At 36.2% G+C, this 20,507-nt stretch overlaps 3 protein-coding genes across 5 annotated transcripts in view; 2 read left to right on the forward strand and 1 right to left on the reverse strand.

The window, feature by feature from the left end:
* syn2b (synapsin IIb) overlaps positions 1-20,507 on the reverse strand; it is a 90,964-nt gene that overhangs the window by 30,778 nt on the left and 39,679 nt on the right. For all 3 annotated transcript variants that reach the window (XR_012386869.1, XM_073916087.1, NM_001327771.1), the window contains 3 exon segments: positions 18,629-18,720; positions 15,878-16,034; positions 15,387-15,476 (listed from right to left, as the gene is read on the reverse strand). Coding sequence is in view for 2 of the 3 variants with exons in the window: in XM_073916087.1 (XP_073772188.1) it covers positions 15,387-15,476; positions 15,878-16,034; positions 18,629-18,720 (339 nt within the window). In the remaining variant the exon portion in view is untranslated.
* On the forward strand, positions 738-6,164 carry timp4.2 (TIMP metallopeptidase inhibitor 4, tandem duplicate 2). Its single transcript, NM_001328260.1, is given in 5 exon segments — positions 738-912; positions 2,456-2,538; positions 2,626-2,734; positions 5,042-5,142; positions 5,781-6,164. Coding segments are annotated over 5 exon segments (564 nt in total). The 5' UTR covers positions 738-779; the 3' UTR covers positions 5,919-6,164.
* Positions 8,595-14,237, forward strand: timp4.3 (TIMP metallopeptidase inhibitor 4, tandem duplicate 3; the record flags this gene model as incomplete). Its single annotated transcript, NM_001326433.1, is given in 6 exon segments — positions 8,595-8,770; positions 8,849-8,937; positions 9,052-9,154; positions 9,875-9,898; positions 13,610-13,725; positions 13,890-14,237. Coding segments are annotated over 6 exon segments (597 nt in total). The 5' UTR covers positions 8,595-8,637.

The following is a 20,507-nucleotide window of genomic DNA, read 5'->3' on the forward strand; positions in this document are numbered from 1 at the left end:
ATATTAGGCATTAGAATTTCCTTTAAAGTACAAAGTGTGCTTTAGAGCACGACCCCCGTGACATGAGAGTGTGCAGAAATATGTTCCATGCATTTTGTAGCAATATAATTTCTCTGTACAAAATCCTGTTTGGAACAAGAATTATTTGAGGACAGACAAACTTATACACTTTATCTTAATATAAATACTTATTCCTTGATTTATTTCATGAAGCTCAGAGTGCATGTTTTGTTTTATTTGAACATTAAATATATCTGACAATGCGACATGAAACATTATGGTAGAAACCTTCTGAACATTAAATGATTACAGTCACACTTTACAATAAGGTTTCATTAGTTAATCTATTTACCAAAATGCACTAATTATGAACAACATTTGTACAGCATTTAATAATCATAGTTCAGCAATTACTAATGCAGTAATACCATCCACATTCATGCTTTTTAACATAAGTCAATGCACCTGAGTTACCATCAACTAACAATGAGCAACTGTATTTTCATTAACTATGAACAAACACTGTCATAAATGATTCGTTCATTGTTTGCTCATGTTAGTAAATGCATTAACTAAAACACAACCTTACTGTAAAGGGCTACCGTGATGATTTCTAAGATTATGTAATCTGATGCCGACGCCTTTTTGTGCCTGTTTCTGTTGCTCAATCAGCACACAACTGAATTCTGAACTGTTTGCTAAGAGCTATATAAGATGCCCACAGTGCCCAGAATAAAGCAGATCTGCAGAGACGCGGAGGTGAACAGTCAGAAGTGAAGATGATGAAGATGAAGATGTATGTGTCTGCAGGTCTGCTGTTCTTCATGTGTGTGTGTCTGAATGAGCAGATGCTGGAGGCCTGCAGCTGTATCCCCTTTCATCCACAACAGGAGTTCTGCTATTCGAGTGCCGGTAAGACTAACACACACGGCACTAATCAAATGTACAGCATGAATATATTCTGTGATATAATAATCTGCAGGACATATACAGCTTTAGTGAGCCTTTAAAAATGTGCTTTTATTTTCGTTCACAAGGAAACACTGCTCTAGTTATTGTATTGCGTGTAGGTTACTGAACTCATTTTATCTAACAACTTTTGTGATTTACTCGAGGTCACTTAACTTGGTAAGGCATTATCATTAACTCATTTACTAGTGCATTAATTAATAAACACGAATTACACAAGGAGAGAGGATACAAGCAATGTACACTCACCGGCCACTTTATTAGGTACACCTTACTAGTACCAGGTTGGACCTTCAGATCTGCCTCAATCCTTTGTGGCGTAGATTCAGCAAGCTACTGAAAATATTCCTCAGAGATTTTGCTCCATATTGTCATGATAGCATCACACAGTTGCTGCAGATTTGTTGGCTGCACATCCATGATGCCAATCTCCCGTTCCACCACATCCCAAAGCTGCTCTATTGGATTGAGCTCTGGTGACTGTGGAGGCCATTTGAGTACAGTGAACTCATCGTCATGTTCAGCAGTCTGAGATGATTGAGCTTTATGACATGCTGCGTTATCCTGCTGGAAGTAGCCATCAGAAGATGGAGACACTGTGCTCATAAAGGGATGGACATGGTCAGCAGCAATACTCAGGTAGGCTGTGGCGTTGATGCTCAACTGGTACTAATGGACCCAAAGAAAATCTCCCCCACACCATTACACCACCACCACCAGCCTGAACCGCTGATACAAGGCAGGATGATCCATGCTTTCATGTTGTTGAGCCGAGCATCCGAATGTGTCAGCAGAAATGGAGACTCATCAGAGCAGCAACGTTTCTCCAATCTTCTATTGTCCAGTTTTGGTGAGTCTGTGTGAATTGTAGCCTCAGTTTCCTGTTCTTAGCTGACAGGAGCGGCACCCGGTGTGCTCTTCTGCTGCTGTAGCCCATCCGCCTCAAGGTTGGCCGTGTTGTGTGTTCAGAGATGCTCTTCTGCAGAGCTCGGTTGTAACGAGTGCTTATTTGAGTTACTGTTGCCTTTCTTTTAGATGGTTGTGCGTGAAAATCCCAGTAGATCAGCAGTTTCTGAAATACTCAGAGCAGCCCCTCTGGCAGCAACAACCATGCTACGACCAAAGTCTCTTAAATCCCCTTTCTTCCCCATTCTGATGCTCGCTCTGAACTGCAGCAGATCGTCTTGACCATGTTGCTGCCATGTGATTGGCTGAGTAGAAATTTGTGTTAACGAGCAGTTGGACAGGTGTACCTAATAAAGTGGCCGATGAGTGTATGCTGCATTTATTTTCTTAAGCTTGTATACCTACAATAAAAGTCGTCGTGCTCTAATGTCATTTTTGTTTAGTCCCTCTGAATATCTTCTTTTGAGTTCCTAGAGAACAAAACATTTCAGCTAGGATTTATTATGAAGGTTTTATTACACTTTAGCAGAGTGAACTGACTAATCATTTTTTCGTCACATTTGATTTGATTTTCTATCAGTGATTAAGGCTATGGTACTTGACGAGGAGCCCATACCTGGCCAAGACCCCGAAGAGATAAAGTACAAAATCAATGTGCTCCAGGTAAAATTTTCATCTTTACACTAATCATGTTCCCATCAGCATCTTTCCATTGTGAACAGAAATATCTTCTCGTGTTTCTCCATGCAGGTGTTCAAGGGCGCTGAGCATGCAGGAATCGAGTATTTACACACAGCTAGTGACGGAGCGATGTGCGGTATCCGTCTGAGACCTGGCATTTATCTGCTCGCAGTGAGAGGTAAGTAAAGAATACAAAAACCCAACATATAGTGGCAGAGAGAGCTGAACATGCTGCAAAATAGAAGAAAACATGCGCAACTACAAAAAACGGCAGAAAATTGAGAAAAGATCTTCATCAGTTTGCGAGCAGACGTGCTGCAAATCATCACAACGCAAACACAATTTTAGAAAATGCACTGCATCTTCACACAACTTTTTCAAATAGCTCAGAACACAACGGAAATGTTTCAAGGAGACCCTAAAACATGACGGAACCAGTTATTTAGCTCACCGGGTTCCATAAGGGGGTCAGTTAGGAGAGTGATCATGTTGCTTTAGTTCATTTTATCCCCTGGCTGACCAATAATGGACAAATCTGTAACTCTTCCCCCACAAAAAAGACCAAGTCTCTGTGATCCGCCTTCAGCAGCTAATAGTAATGATGACCGAGCATACTGGACCCAGGTGAGGACACATTTCAGGTCACAGCAGTAGCAATACTGGAAACATGAAATGCAGGAAACACCATGATAGTTAACTGAACTATGGTTTGATTCCATTTTCTCGAAGAAAAGAGTCTCTGACCCAGCCACAGTGCGTTATCTGAGCCAAAGTTCTTGCTAACGAATGCATGAGGCCGTCCAAATTAATAAGACCTTTGCAGAAGCACATGACAAGCCCAGAGCATTTTCTGAGAATTTACAAACACCCAAAATGAGATGAGGAGCGTCACTACTCACAATAAACTTTTTCAAAATTGGCAACTAGTATAAGGGTCAATTTAAAGTGCGAAGGCTTGCGCTTTTCAGGTACAAGTGGCCTACTGATGTTCTGCTTTCATATTTTACATTATTTGTCAGGGCCAAAGCCAGCCTGATATAAAGGGTGGTTCTTTTTTCTCAAAAAGTAGATATATTAAGCACTATTTTTAGCTGGATTATGTTGTCGGGTGGTCATCATAACCACAGTTTGTGATGTAACAAAAGTATTTCCTAAAGATTTAGATTAAAGAAATATTAAAAAAATATTAATAATATTAAATACAAATGTATTGCATTGTATATCATTAGAAAAAAAATGGTAGCCTATATTGTCCTTTATTAAGGAAATACCAAACAAAAATGCCAAAACTTTCAACTTTCCTCAGTCTGAATTTGGCTATTTGAAAAATAAAAAATGAAAACATAATAATAATAATAATAATAATCATAATAATAATGATAATGATAATAATAATAATCACAACAATATTAATCCTACTACTACTACTACTACTATTACTAATAATAATAATAATGATAATAATAATAAAAATATATATATTATAATAATGATAATAATAATATTATTAATAATGATCATAATAATAATAATAATAATGATAATGATAATAATAATATTATTAATAATGATCATAATAATAATAATAATAATGATAATAATAATAATAATAATAATGATAAAAATAATAATAAAAAATTATATATATATATATATATATATATATATATATATAATGATGATAATAATAATATTAATAATGATGATAATAATAATGATAATAATAATAATAATAATAATAATCATCATCATCATCACAATAATAATAATTCTACTACTACTACTGCTACTACTACTACTTCTACTAATAATAATCACAATAATAATAATAATAATAATAATAATAATAATAATAATAATCACAATACTAATGATAATAATAATAATAAAAAATAATAATAATAGATCTTCTTGTTTTTTCTAGCCTCTCTTGTAAAAAAGATGGATGACAACAACAGCCTAATTATTATTTAATATGGGCTGCTTTTGGTGCTTCACACTTTTTCATTGGTCATTTTTTTTGTTTTAAGAATATGATCCCAAATTTAGTATAAAAATTTAGAATAAAAGTTACTTGTAAAATGTTTTCTCAATTCAGCAATTGCATTGTGGGCAAAATGCATTGTGTTTGCGTTGTGAGGATTTGCAGCATGTACAGATATTTCATATATAGACCATTTTGAGGGATGTGAACAATAACAATGGTCTCGACATGCTTCCTGTTTAACATTTCTGGATAACAAGAATCTGAAAAGAGCCACACATTGGTAAATAATGTTAGGATAGCTGTTTTAACATTAAGTTTTAATTGAATTGTCTCTTGTAACAGATATGAAATAGTTTGATAACAAGCAGGAAATGTTCATGGGTCAGTGACATGACCACATTGAAATGGTCTATATACAGTATACTGTACATATACTGAGCCCTGCACTAGACAGGTGTGTATAACTGTTACATTCTGTGCTTTTTGTCATTGATAAAGGTGTGCATGTTGGACTGTGTGACCTTGTGGTGCGTTGGGACAATCTCTCCAAAACCCATAAAAAAATCCTCAGCTTAGGTCAGGAAGCCTGTGACTGTAAGGTAAATCCCATTCTTAGACTAACTCACAATAACAATTGAGTCAAGGTCATTCCAATAGAAAACCCAGACGTTTATATTCAGCAAGTGTTTGAATATGAGTGTTGGTAAGTATTGTGTGCATGAGTTGCACATACAGTCAAGCCTATTATTATGTATTAGTAACAATCGCATGGATATGATTTTGTTTTATTCATACTGATTGTTGCAAGAGCAATGCTGTATATGCTTTATATTCATGTTTAACAATTATTTATACATTTTAGCATCACTTTATGTTAAAGTTTATGTTAATTTAGATGAAATATGACACCTCTAATTAACCTAAGCCTTTAAATGTCACTTTAGGCTGTATAGAAGTGTCTTGAAGAATATCTAGTCTAATATTATTTACTGTCATCATGACAAAGAGAAAACAAATCCGTTATTAGAGATAAGTTATTAACACTGTTATGATTAGAAATGTGCTGAAGAAAATCTAAAGAAAAAATATACATGCGCTAATAATTCTGACTTTGACTGCATATGAATTTTTGATAATAAATCTCAGTGGTCTATATACTTGCCTTGTGAACCTAATTGACCTAATTAAGCTGATGTTGTGGTGTAACAGTAAATAACTCCATCTGTGATCTTTACAGGTCAGTCACTGCTTTAAGGAGCCCTGTGATGAAAACAAGTGCTACGTGACAGACATGTATGATTCGGTGAAGCTGTACTCAGAGTCGATCTGCATGGCCAACAGCACCGGCTCCTGCAGATGGATCAATGCATAATAATGCTGAAGAGCAATGGGGAAAACGATGCCTGAAGTAGAGTGTGAGGCGTTCAGCAGTGGAAATAGAGGCTGTTTTGGCTTTTGAGAATGCTTAAAATTATATATATATATATATATATATATGTCAGCTTTTTCATGCATAATAAAATGAACACAAGCGTTTTTTCAAGCTTTGCTATGCTTTAGAAGTACACACAAAGTCTGTTTGTCTGCAGATTTGCTTAAAACTATTAAAATGTTTTGCATGAAAAAAGTCTGTGTTTGCTTTAAAGAGAAATGCATGTGAATGAATGTTAAAAAACACATGCATTTGGTGTGTTCTGTGCGCATGACATCGCCCTCTCTGATGCATGTACTGTATCAAGAGTGATATATATTGATTGGTATTCAATTAAGCAAAGGCATAGCTAGACATAAAGCTCTACTGGGGCACAGCTCCCTTCAAAATAACAAATATAAATAAATATATTTATGCATGTTCACAACCGGGACCGGGAGCAGAGCAATGCTTCAGTGTCAAGCAGGAGGCACCTAGATACTATGCTGTTGAGTGTGTCAGTGCATAACCTGCACGCACAGAACATCAACATAACGTCATATTGACGTTGTATCCCAATATACCCAATGGATTTTGCTTGGAAATGAAAATTGGGTAGACGTCAGAACCCAATGTTAGACGACGCCAATGTCAAACGTCCAACCTAAAATCAACCAAATATCAACGTCTAATAATGTCACACAATGTTGTGTGGATGTTACCACTATGACATCTATCAGACGTTGGATTTTGGTCGCTTTCCATCACAACCTAAAATCAACCAAGCATCAACGTCTAATAGTGTTACACCTTGACGTTGTGTAGAAGTTACCACTATGACATCTATACGACGTTAGATTTTGGTCGCTTTCCATCACAACCTAAAATCAACCAAATATCAACGTCTAATAATGTCACACAATGTTGTGTGGAAGTTACCACTATGACATCTATCAGATGTTGGATTTTGGTCGCTTTCCATCACAACCTAAAATCAACCAAATATCAACGTCTAATAATGTCACACAATGTTGTGTGGAAGTTACCACTATGACATCTATACGACGTTAGATTTTGGTCACTTTCCGAGAAACCTAAAATCAACCAAATATCAACGTCTAATAGTGTTACACCTTGACGTTGTGTAGAAGTTACCACTATGACATCTATCAGACGTTACATTTTGGTCACTTTCCAAGACAACCTAAAATCAACCAAATATCAACGTCTAATAATGTCACACAATGTTGTGTGGACGTTACCACTATGACATCTATCAGACGTTGGATTTTGGTCGCTTTGCAAGACAACCTAAAATCAACCAAATATCAACGTCTAATAATGTCACACCTTGACGTTGTGTGGACGTTACCACCATGACGTCGATCAGACGTTTGATTTTGGTCACTTTGCAAGACAACCTAAAATCAACCAAATATCAACGAAATTTGACGTCGTTATTGGACATCAAAATAATGTTGTCCTTAGATGCTGGCTAGACATTGAATTTTAGTCACCTGACGTCATGACCTAAATCTGACCTAATTTTAACATCTTATGATGTTGTGCCAGCAAGACTCAAGATTTGGCCCCGAAAACCTAAATAATTTAAAATCTTTGGACTTTAGCGACTATCTGTCACACAACCAGCGATCGCTCTCTAGAGATCGCTGGTTCTCACACGAACAACAGGACTACACTTCCGCATTTCCCAGGACTACATATTCATACATGCACTTCTCCCAGACACGCACGCCTGCTCATTCATCTAGCTTGACTGCACTCACCAGCTGAACCCTGTCAGAAACTGAATACACACCATTCATAAGCCACTCTTGCACCCATTGAGTCTTGTTTGCATTAAGTGACATTACAACGCGTTTCTCCTTGCCTTGTTTTTCCGTGTTAGACCCTAGCCTTGTTTCCCTTTGATATCCTGTTTAGCTGCCTGCCTTACGACCTGTTGCCTGTTATACTGACTACGATTCTGGACTGCCTGTAAATACCCGTTTGCACCTGATTTGACTTCTGCTTGCCTGACGCTCAATAAACCTGCATATTGGATCTTACCCCTGTTGTCTCTGTCACTCCAACCCCGCCGTTACACTATCCTTCAGACCGTTTTGTTTCTATGTTACCCATTTAATAGTGAGAAGTTTTTCATAACATAATCAAATATACAGCCACTTATCGCTTAATTTATTTTAAAGTACAGCCCAGAATCCAAATTTTGTTTCATTAATTTTCCTTCGGCTTAGTCCCCGATTTTATCAGGGGTTGCCACCGTGGAATGAACCGCCAACTAATCCAGCATGTTTTACTTGGCGGATGCCCTTTCAGTCGTGACCCAGTACTGGGAAACACATGTTGTCTTATTTTTACATAACAATGGAAAATAATTTTAACTCATATTTTGACTTCTTACGTTGACAAACATAATTTGAACCCCTCTGGCAGACACTTTATTTGAATACTAAATGATTTCTAAGTATTTAAGATGATTTTTGTTGATGTAATTCGATGCCAAGACAAGCCTCTTGTTTTTCCCTCGTTCTGCTATTGCGCAATCTTTCAGAGGAACTGGAGAGTTGGCTGGGCTTTGCTTAAAGTTACATAAGATGCTCGCAGTGCCCAGACAGAAGCAGATCCGCAGAGACGCGGAGGTGAAGAGTCAGAAGTGAAGATGATGAAGATGAAGATGTGTGTGACTGCAGGTCTGCTGTTCCTCATGTGTGTGTGTCTAAAAGAGCACATGCTGGAGGCTTGTAGCTGTGGTCCCGCGCATCCACAAGAGCTCTTCTGCCATGCTGACGTAGGTAAGGCTAAAACACACACGACACTACTGAAATATGCAGGGTTTTCCAAAGCTAACTGCAACATATCTGTTATATCAGTGTTTAAAGCTAGGGTACTTAGCATGAAACTCATCAAAAGCATGTACCCGGGAGAAGGATACTTTAAGTTCAACATCAATATAACCAAGGTGAAAATTTTCATTTTCATACTCCATTATTCCCCGTAACATCATGTCTTTTTGTTGTTGTTGTTGTTTTTTTTTTTTTTTACCAGAATTGTATGTTTGTATTTCTCTATTCAGATGTACAAGGGGTTTGAGCATGCCGGAATCAAGCATTTCTTCACTCCTGAAGATGAAGGAATGTGTGGCATCAGTCTGACCCGTAGCGTGTATCTGTTCTCAGGTAAAAACACTCATCTCTTCTGAAAACATGTTGAGAATGTATATATATATATATGAGACTGTATACATCTCTAATAACCGATTTATTTTCTCTTTGCCATGACGACAGCACATAATATACTAGTGTTCAGCTTAAATTGACATGTAAAGGCTTCACTAGGGTAATTAGGGTAAAGTTAGGGTAATTAGGCAAGTCATTGTATAACAGTGGTTTGTCCTGGAGACAATCCAACACTAATATTGCTGAAGGGGCCAATAATATTGCCCTTAAAATGTTGTTAAAAAATGTAAAACTGCTTTTATTCTAGCCAAAATAAAACAAAATATACTTTCTCGAGAAGAACAAAATATTATAGGAAATACTGTGAAAAATTCCTGAATCTGTTCAACATTAAATAAATATATTTGACAAAGAAACTAAATTTCACAGAAGGGCGAATAAATCTGACTTCAACTGTACTGACCGCTCTTATTCCTGATGCTGGCTCATTAGCTGTTGAAAGTCAGAGCCAATTCACAAACACATTTATGAACAAGTGGTGTACTGTAGTTTATGATGGGCACACGCTCTGTTTTTCCACACACATCTAGTCTGAGAATGCAAACATTGACTTTTTGAGCTAGTATTAAAACAAGGTGCTTCTTATTGCATCAAAGTGTGTGCAGTATGTGAAGCAATGTATTTTAATGCTCTATAACTCTTTTTTTTTTCTTCCCTTAGGGAAGCTCGTCTCCAGACACGAAGGTAATGGAACTGTCATTCTCTAAAACTACTGTGTGTATATATATATATATATATATATATATATATATATATATATATATATATATATATATATATATATATAGCCCCCCAAATAATAGTTCTGATATATTATAATATATATATATAATTTAGACTGCTTAATAAAAATACCATGGACACTTAAAGTCTTTCTTTCAACAAATTGTCTTTGTAGATTGCTTTTTAGCCATAGTGATTTTTGTTGTGGGGATGTTGGTTGTGTATGAATGGCTTGATGTAGAAATATGTTTGTTTATTTGTGTAATTTTGTATTGAGTTTATGAATTTAATACCTTTTTTAACAATGAAATTGCACTTTTAAGGCTCTATTTTGACGGTCCATGCACAAAGCGCAGAGCGCAAATGCTTTCAGGGCGTGCCAGTTGAGACACGCTGAGGCACATTTGCTATTTACATGACGTAAAAGACATGAAAGTGGAAAAACTGAGCATTTCACCAGCAAGAAATCAGTTAAACAAAGCATCTGCAGCGCGAGAATGAGAGATAAATGATCTACTTTCACTTTCGCTCTTGTGGATAGGAAAACCTTGTACGCACAGGCATTAATCAGCCTATAAATCATTAATTGCGTTTGTTAAGCACAAATATTTGTTTCAAAACTATTTCTAACTTCAGCTCTAATTTCCAGCAATTGAATAAATGAACAATAATAACAAAGTGTGCTCAAAAACCTGAGTTATATCCTATTAGACCTGCTGTGCCCTATATAGTCTAAAACCTGCAGGTGGACAAATCTAAGCTTGTTTTTAATAAAACAAATATAAATATGGATATAATAAATAATACTGCTAACAATAATAACATTAAACAAAAGCAAATTGAATGAACTGAAAAAGCCCCCGAGATGAAGAAGGCATGGAGGAAGTGATTTTTATATTTATGTAGGCTAGAAAATAATATGTTTTGTAATATTTTAATCCTTTATATTTATGTCCTATACATATTCTTATTATATCCTATATATATCCTTAATATTTTATATGTTTTTCATATGTAAAGATATTTGCGTGTTGCTCTACCTCTTGTGTGTATTAAGCAGCATGTAATGCCTAGTTCACACTAGAGGATTTTGAGCCTGATTTGAGCCCGATGTGGAAGTTAACGAGCTCGCCGACAGATCGGGCTGTGATCGGGAAGAAATCTGCGGGTGCTCGGCGCTCGCCGCTCTTTATGTGTGAACTACTGAGCAACGCATCAACGAGGCTCGCTGACGCGTCGCCGACACCTCGCAGACGGAAATCCAACATTCAGCATGCTAAATATTCCAGAGCAGTCGGCCGACTCAACCCCACGTGTGGTCAGATGTAGTGACGAGCTGCAGCCAATGAGAGAGCAGATCAGCATGAGCTGAATGGCTGTGTGTTCAGGAGCTCAGCAGAAACATCTGTGATTGGTCAGAATGGGCATCGGTGCACTCGCTTCATTCTGCGTTAGCACAGACATGAAAGTAGGCTATATTAACAGTGGAACTAGAATTCTGTAACTATTAGAATTACCATACTGCTCATTCTGACCGTTCTCATATAAAACGTCATACTGTCACAACATATTTACATTCCAAGCTATTATTGAGATATTAAAATTAAGCTTTGAATGTCTGGCATCATGTTTAATGACACCATTACCCTAAAAATATCATCTTTTTTTGCTAATACAGCCTATAAATATGTAGTTAAGATACTAAAACATTTAAAGGCTTGGCTTTCATTTTCACTTTCAAACAGGATCTATTCAGCACATAATAAGCTGTTTTTAAAGATATCTGAAGTAAATTGATGTTTTTGCCATCAGAAAGTTTTGTTTATGTTAGCAGGAAGTTGCCAGGCAAGGAAATGCACACATATTTAAAGTCACAGTGAAAAGTATCAGACATGCATGCAGTCATTTTGACCAATATGGTAATTTAAGGCAGAAATGCTCAGTTCTTTACTGTTTTGTAATAAAAAAAATAACAATGTTAGAAAGAAATACACTGATAGTTAGAAAACGGCAGGGTGTTATAAATATGTTAGTTTTATTTCAAAGAGTTTTAAAATTACAAAAATTAAAAACTCTCTGTGTATCTCTCCACTCAAACCTTGCAGATGAGTGATTAATCCGCTCATAAATCAGCTGATTTGACGATGTTTTTAAATGCTTTCTCCAAAGCTTGAAATGCTGTCAGTGATGTCATCAGCACACAAGCAGCCAATAGTGTTCAGCTTTTTTCTGACGACTCCTCCCTCAAATTTTCATTGGCTGTGGTTTGGTAGCTTGAATGAGCTGATGGGGAATGAGATGTTGTCAGATCATGTAGTGTGTGACCCCCCTCTTATGGATCGTTCACGGAGTGTTGCGTAGTGTGAACACCACAGAGATCAAAAGACACAAAGTCAAGTCATGTAGTGTGAACGGCACAGCGATCTGCTGATGTTTAAAATCCTGTAGTGTGAACTAGGCTTAAGCGAGGACCAACTCTGTGCTGGACTTTAGACCGGGTTTGTTTTGGTCTATTGAAAAATCTATTATAGTTTCTCAAAATAGCGACGCGCCAGCAGTGCGCCTCAGAACACCTTCCTTTTAGACCAGAACGCCTATGAGCGCACATATGAGCGTGAATGCATTTGCTATTTAAACAGTGTGGCACAAAGCCTCAAAACTAGCAAACAACTATGGCGTCGCGCCTTACACCACATTGCGCCGGGTGTATGATAGGGCTCATAGTATCTAATGATATCCATGTCATACAGTCTTCGTCTCATCACAGTCTTGGAAAAAAAAAAAGGTTGTCAACAAATACATTTTGTCATTATTTTTGTTAACAAAATTACCACGGGCTCTAATGAAAAGTGATGGCACATTATAATGACCTCGTGGCCATCATGTTTATGTCAGATTTATGTTGTCTTGGCCATTTCAAGAATGTCAGACAAAACAGGTAATCTATTTGTTTGTCAAGTTATCATAACAAAGACATCTCACCTTTGCATTTCAGATTACTGTGCCTTATCATAAGCATGCATAAAATCTCAATCATATTCATATTGTGTAATGTCACGATCATATGTGTCGTAAAAGTCTTAAGAACATCCCATTAAGTGTTACCAAATGGTCAATAATCAATAACAAAACCACAGTTCAGTTTAATACGTGTACAGTCATCACACATTGTGTTGTTACAATTTGCTGATACATTTAAAGTCATAATTTAAGCCTCATTTCCCATTTTATATGCTAAACTAATAAGTAAGTAAGTTATGTGTATTTATATAGCGCATTTATAGTGTTTGGCCATACACCCAAAGCACTTCTCTCCACACCACCACCACCAGTGCTTCACCACACACCAGCTATAGGAGGAGTGGAGAGACAGTGATGGGTATGATTGGGATCATGAGAGGAGATGGCCAGGACACCAGGGTTACACCCCTACTCTTTATAAGAAGTGCCATGGGATTATTAATGAGCACAGAGAGACAGGACCTCAGTTTAACGTCTCATCTGAAAGACGAACAGAATATAATACAAGATGCTGAACCCAAAACAGTCAAGTGAATGTCTGAAGAACATCACGGAGTTTACAGTCCCATACAAGTTGGATGTCGTATGAGCAAAAGCTGTACATACACAATAAAACAAGCTTCATTGTGCATTACGCTTGTGTATTTCCAGGACATGCCAAGAAAAGTCTGACTGTTGATCTGTGTGACATCGTGAAGCATTGGAGCAGACTCTCCAAAACTGAGAAAAAGATCCTCAGTGTACACCGGAAAGCCTGTAACTGTCAGGTAAATCCCATTCCTGAAGTACTGCACACAAATACAGAATACTGTAATGATGTTACAGCAAATATTTAACTGCTGATGAAGTCCAGAGGTTTTAATCAGAGAGCTGATTAGATTTCAATGTCGGTTCAGTGAACAGTAAATAACTCCATCTGTGATCTTTACAGGTTAGTCACTGCTATATAGAGCCCTGTGATGAAAACAAGTGCTACTTAAGAGACATCTATGATCCAGACGAGGGCTCACAGTCGATCTGCATGGCCAACAGCACCGGCTCCTGCAGATGGATCAATGCATAATAATGCTGAAGAGCAACGGGGCAAATGAGTGTGTGTGAGGCAATTCGCTGTGGGGATAGTGGCTTTTAACAGTGCTTAAAATGCTTTATATGTGTCAGCTTTATGCATGTTAAAATGAGCACAAGAGTTTTATAAAGCTTTGCAATGCAGTAGAAAATACACACATGAAAAGCTTTGCATGAAAAAAAAAGTGTGTGTTTGTTTTAAAGAGAAATGAACACTAATACCAATACTGATATAAGTCAACTGCATGCTGTATACCGTACTAGCTGTTTTCCTTCATTAAACTAGTTTCACCAAACATTTAACTTTCTAACATTTTAAGAGAAACACAAGTAAAAAAAAAAAGCAAATCCTCAAATTAGATTTTTTTCAGCCTTTTTCATATTATTGCCAATGTGATTAAATTAATCCAATATTACATCAGTGCATCTTTAATTAAAATATTTAATTTGAACGCACCTAAGAGAATTTATAGTATCTGCAAGTACAGTTAAAATATAAGACATTTAGAAGTGCACACTTAATACTAAACTGAAAAAATGGTTCATTGCAAATTGTTCCAAACTATTTACAGTTCAGGTCAGAATTATTCACCCCCCTTTGATTTTTTTTTTCTTTTTTAAATATTTCCCAAATGATGTTGAACAGATTGAGGAAATGTTCACAGTGTGTCTGATAATATTTTTTCTTCTGGAGAAAGTCTTATTTGTTTTATTTCGGCTAGAATAAAAGCAGTTTTAAATTTTTATTAACCCATTTTAAGGTCAATATTATTCGCCCCTTTAAGCCATATATTTTTCCGATAGTCTCCAGAACAATCATTACACAATAACTTGCCTAATTACCCTAACCTGCCTATTTAACCTAATTACCCCAGTAAAGCCTTTAAATGTCACTTTAAGCTGTATAGAAGTGTCTTGAAGAATATCTAGTCTAATATTATTTACTGTCATCATGGCAAAGATAAAATAAATCAGTTATTAGAGATGAGTTATTAAAACTATTATGATTAGAAATGTGTAGAGAAAATCTGCTCTCCGTTAAACAGAAATTAAGGAAAAAATGAACAGGGGGCGAATAATTCTGACTTTATATAAGCTGAGTTTAAACAAATAAAGTTGAACATTACTATATTTAATTAGCTTTTTCTCTAAATTCCCATATCAATTGTTTACAAACACTTACCTTAGAAAATGTAGTAAATCCAATTAATCATTTTTTTTCGGTGTATTAAGCACATTTCTATGACACTGTACACGATATAGCAGCAAACAAAGTAAAAGAGCCACATGTTTGATCAAAATGAGCAGGTGTTTGATTATGTGGTGTATTATGTTGAAATAAATGTGTTTTATTTCTCACCATGTCCCTGTAGTTGGAGTAAAAGGTCTGATCAACCAGAGGGAACTTTTCTGGACCCATTTTCTTGTAGACGCTGATCAGCTGAGCGAACTGAGAGAGAGAAAACAAACATGATAATCAGTTTACATAGACATGACAAAAACTAAAAGCTGAAGTGTTGATGGTGTCACAAATACAATCTCACGAGTTGTCATCCTCATCACAGTTTCCTAAAATACACTTTCCAAAAGAGTAAACACCTGTCGGGGAAACAAGAGCAGCCGGAGGAAACAGGAGCCAACACGATGAGAACATGCAAACTCCATACAGAAACGCCAATTGACCCAGCCGGGACTTGAACCGGCGACCCTCTTGCTATGGGGCGATCGTGCTACCCACTGCACCACCGTGTCGCCCATGGCATCAATTTTAAGCCATACAAATTTGAGTTGAGTCAACTTATTTGTTACTGTGTTCATGCAGACACAATGCAGAAGCGCATGCGGACTCACAGCCCAGGGTTTGTCACAGAGGTTGTAGATGGACTCCAGTGAGTTGACGCTGGGAATGCCGGCGTACTGTAAGCCAATGATGATGTTCCTGAAGTCTTCATTCTGTGCCATACTGTAGGCATGCTGTCGAACCAGGACAAAATCAGGCTTGAAGGAGCTGCAGAACACAGCAATAAGAGTGTCAGAAACATTAAAACATTGTAATTCCCTACACCACTGCTGAAATGCCATGTTTGGAGATGTTAATTGAATATCTAGTCATTTGTTTACACTTTCAGAAGCTGAATCTGCAGTATGTTTGCATTGTATTTGCAAACGAGGGATTGAAATTTGCATTAAAATGTATGGTTTTGTAACACTCTACTAAAACAGCACAACTACAAATAATGTCAACTAAAATAAAAGTAACAAATAAACAAAAACTGATATTTTATGTATTATTTATTTTATGAACCAAGACATTGGCTGTGTTTGCAAAGACATTTTAATCAAATAATTTGCCTTAATCTGAGTAAAACAATAATAGAATAAAGGTGTTTACATGAGTTGCTATTTTGTCGGTCCATGCACAAAGCAAGAATGGAAGAATCCACTTTTGCTAATTTAAGGATGGAAAAATCCGCTTTGCGCCGTGGCGCATGGTCTAAAAGGGTTAAGTTTGTTTTCTTAATGAGTTATAGGTGTGTTTTGAGAATTAACCAATCAGAGTCTCATCTCCCATTCCCTTTAAGAGCCAGTTGTGTCGCGCCACAAGCGCATTGCTATTTACATGACGTAAAGTAAGTGTAGGTGGAAAAACTGAGCATTTCACAAGCAAGAAAACAGTTAAACAGAGCATCTACTGCACGAGAATGACAGATAAGGCATCTCATAATCTACTTTCACTTTCGCTCTTGTGGATAGGGAAACCTTTGCACAGACATCAATTAGCCTATAAATAATTAATTTTGTTTGTTAAGCACAAAGATTTGTTTCAAAACTATTTCTAAATTCAGTTCTAATTTCCAGCAAACGAATAAATGAACAATAATAACGAAGTGTGCTCAAAAACCTGAGTTACATCCTAAAACACATGCTGTGCCCTATATAGTCTAAAACCTGACAGGTGGACAAATCTAAGCTTGTTTTTAATAAAATAAATATAAATATGGATATAATGAATAATACTGCTAATAATAATAACATTATACAAAAGCAAATTGAATGAACTGAAAAAAGTGGTGTTTAAATTCATGTAGGCTAGAAAATAATATGTTTTGTAATATTTTAATAATTTATATTTATATCCTATATATATATATATATATATATATATATATATATATATATATATATATATATAATATTTTAATTATTTTTCATATGTAAAGATATTTGCGTATTGCTCTATATCTTGTGTGTATTAAACAGTGTGTAAGTAAGGCTCACTCTGCGCCAGACAGGCTTTTTTCTGGTCTAAATAACAGACTATTATAGTTTCTCAAAAACGCGCCAAGACACGCCTGCTTTTTTAGAGCAAAACGCCTATGGGTGCACATATGTGCACAAATGCATTTGCTATTTAAACAGCGTAGCGCAACACCTCAAAACGACTTCAGTTTCTCTTTATTTCAATTATGACTTTAGTCAGAATAAAATAATTAAAAATTGCTGTTCACATGGTGACTCTTAATCCGAGTATTGTCATAATCTCATTAAATGTTGATTATTGATGTCCATGTAAACATACTCAGTCTCTAAAGTGAAAAACAAAAGCATAAAATACACTAAAACCATTATATTTTAGCTTTACTTTCAGGTAAAAACAAAAAACAACAAACAAATATAAATCTAAATAAAACAAATAAATATATTAAAAAAGAAAAATATACACACACACACACACACACACACACACACACACACACACACACACACACACACACACACACACACACACACACACACACACGCACGCACACATACACACACACACACATATACATATATATATATATATATATATATATATATATATATATATATATATATATATATATATATATATATATAAACAGTTGCAATCAGAATTATTAGCCCCCCCTGAATTATTACCCCCCATTTTTTCCCCCAATTTTTGTTTAAAGAAGAGCAGATTTTTTTTACACATTTCTAATCATAATAGTTTTAATAACTCATCTCTATTAACTGATTTATTTTCTCTTTGTCATGATGACAGTAAATAATGTACACACACACACACATAAGCGCACACACACACACACACACACACACACACACACACACACACACACACAGAGTAAATCCCCCCGGCCCACTCATGTAAATCAGTGTGAGTGGTGTTTCTCCCACTGAACACCCTCCGTCTCGGAGCTTCTGGTAAACTCGTGTGGATTTCCTGTTACTGTTTTCTGTGGTCATCATGACAGTAAAACCTCGTCAGTTTCAGAATCACTGTGAGTCTCTGAGCAACACTGAGATTGTGTGTGATTTCACTCCATTTCATGTATATAAAGTTCGTTTTGCAGGACAATACTAAATCAGCCTTTCTGCACTGTGAAAACGTCCGTCAATGAACACTTTCTGCTTGTGTTTTGTTTATTTGCGGAGGTGAACTGCATTATGGGATGTTGATCTCTGCTCTGTCCATCTGTGATGCTGCAAATTCAACTCTACAGATTAACAAACACAGGCAGGTATATTGATGAGCATCACTGCAGTATGATAATCTGAAGGTGATCGTGAACTCACCGAACCACTTTGGTGCCGTTTCTGATGACCTGCATGTCCACACTGCACGTGCCGTTAGCATGAGCCACCAGATTAATCTCACTGAACTCAGCCTGAAACACACACACACACACACACACACACACACACACACACACACACACACACACACACACACACACACACACACACACACACAGAGAGAGAATCAGAATAAACCGGTTTAAACTTCAGACAGTTTTAACATGAGTCAGATGCTCCACTTTAATTAATGAATGAAACACAGCCCTATATCTGCTTAATTAATTTGCATTGACGATCCTGTGCTCAAATCAGTGATTGCAATGTAATTCTGTGTTCTAATCTGTGTGTTTGTAACTCATCCTCATAATGAGTGACTGTAAAACTTCATCTGCTGTCTGACTTTATTCACAGACGCAATAAAACTGAAGAGTTTTTACATGCAAAATCACCTCAGAGCGGCTCATTCATTAGCCATAAAGCATCTAATGCTGCGGCTGCGGACTTTCCTCATTTGGTCTGCTTTATTAAGCGTTTGGCAGAAGGATGATTCGCTTCAGAGGCGTTTATATAAATGTTAGCCTCTGTAATTACGCTTTTTATTGTGTAATTAGTAAATCTCACACTAATAGTATCCATCAGTCAAAAACCAAGAGCTGAACTCAGGATTATTCAGTCACAGACAGCCAGGGATGAACACACACTGTCAAACATGCTGGATTTGTGTACACTGTAAGAAAAAAAATCGTAAAAATAAGGTCAAACGACTGGCAGCTACGGCTGCCAAACAAAAACCATAAAATTACGGTAAAATTTCTTTGTTGAAATAAAGTGCAAAAAATAATAAATCTACAGATATTTTCATTAAAGTGTTTACAGAAAAACACTGTTATTTTACAGACTTTTCCTAGATTATTACAATCAAATCCATTCAATAAAGGTACACACTAAGAGTTTTACAAAGAAACACTGTTATTATACAGACTTCTCCAAGATTAATATGATCAAACATCATCAATAAAGTGCCTGCACTAAAAGTTCAAGAGAAAACAATGTTATTTAAAAGAATTTTCCCTAAATCATTACGATTAAACACCTTTAATAACATGCCAAGACATGCTCATGATTTTAAATTTTGGGAAAAAACAACAAGCGAGAAACAACTGATTAAAATTCTCACAACTTTAAAATGACAGTTGTTACATTTTATTGAATAGTGTTTATGTAAAACAAGCAGAGGTTTAAGTTATATGGAATGATTCAGTTACAGATCTTAAATGAAATGGAACTGTAACATGAAGGGGACGCTGACAAATGAGTGCAGATCTAAAGGCAAGCAACAGTCAACACAGGGGCAAACAGATGTAACATTTTGCAGGGAATCCGGAATCATGGTCAAATAACAGGCAAATGGTCAGTCCCGGCAGCAAACAACGTAAACAATTAACAAACAAAGCAAGGCAAAAGAAGAGAACCGCGTCATAATGTTCACAGTAGCAGTATAACAAGACTAAGCAATTGGCGTGTGCGTCTGTGCTGCTTTTAAAGTGCATTTAATCAGTTCATAACGATCCTCCGACTGTGTGTGTGCAATCAGCAGAATCTGGAACAGGTGTATGTGAGCACTCTTAGTGCGTTACTTTATTAAATGGATTTGATAGTAATAAGGAAAAGTCTGTAAAATAACAGTGTTTCTCTGTAAACTTTTTAATGAAAATATCTGTAGATTTATTATTTTTTGCACATTTCTTCAACAAAAGAAATTTTACCGTAATTTTATGGTTTTAGTTTGGCAGCCGTAGTTGCCAGTCATTTGACCTTTTTTTTACGATTTTTTTTTTTTTTACAGAGCACGTAATTACAATTTATTACTTTAATT

This window comes from Danio rerio, chromosome 11, assembly GCF_049306965.1.
Source record: "Danio rerio strain Tuebingen ecotype United States chromosome 11, GRCz12tu, whole genome shotgun sequence".
Taxonomy (NCBI): Eukaryota; Metazoa; Chordata; class Actinopteri; order Cypriniformes; family Danionidae; genus Danio; species Danio rerio.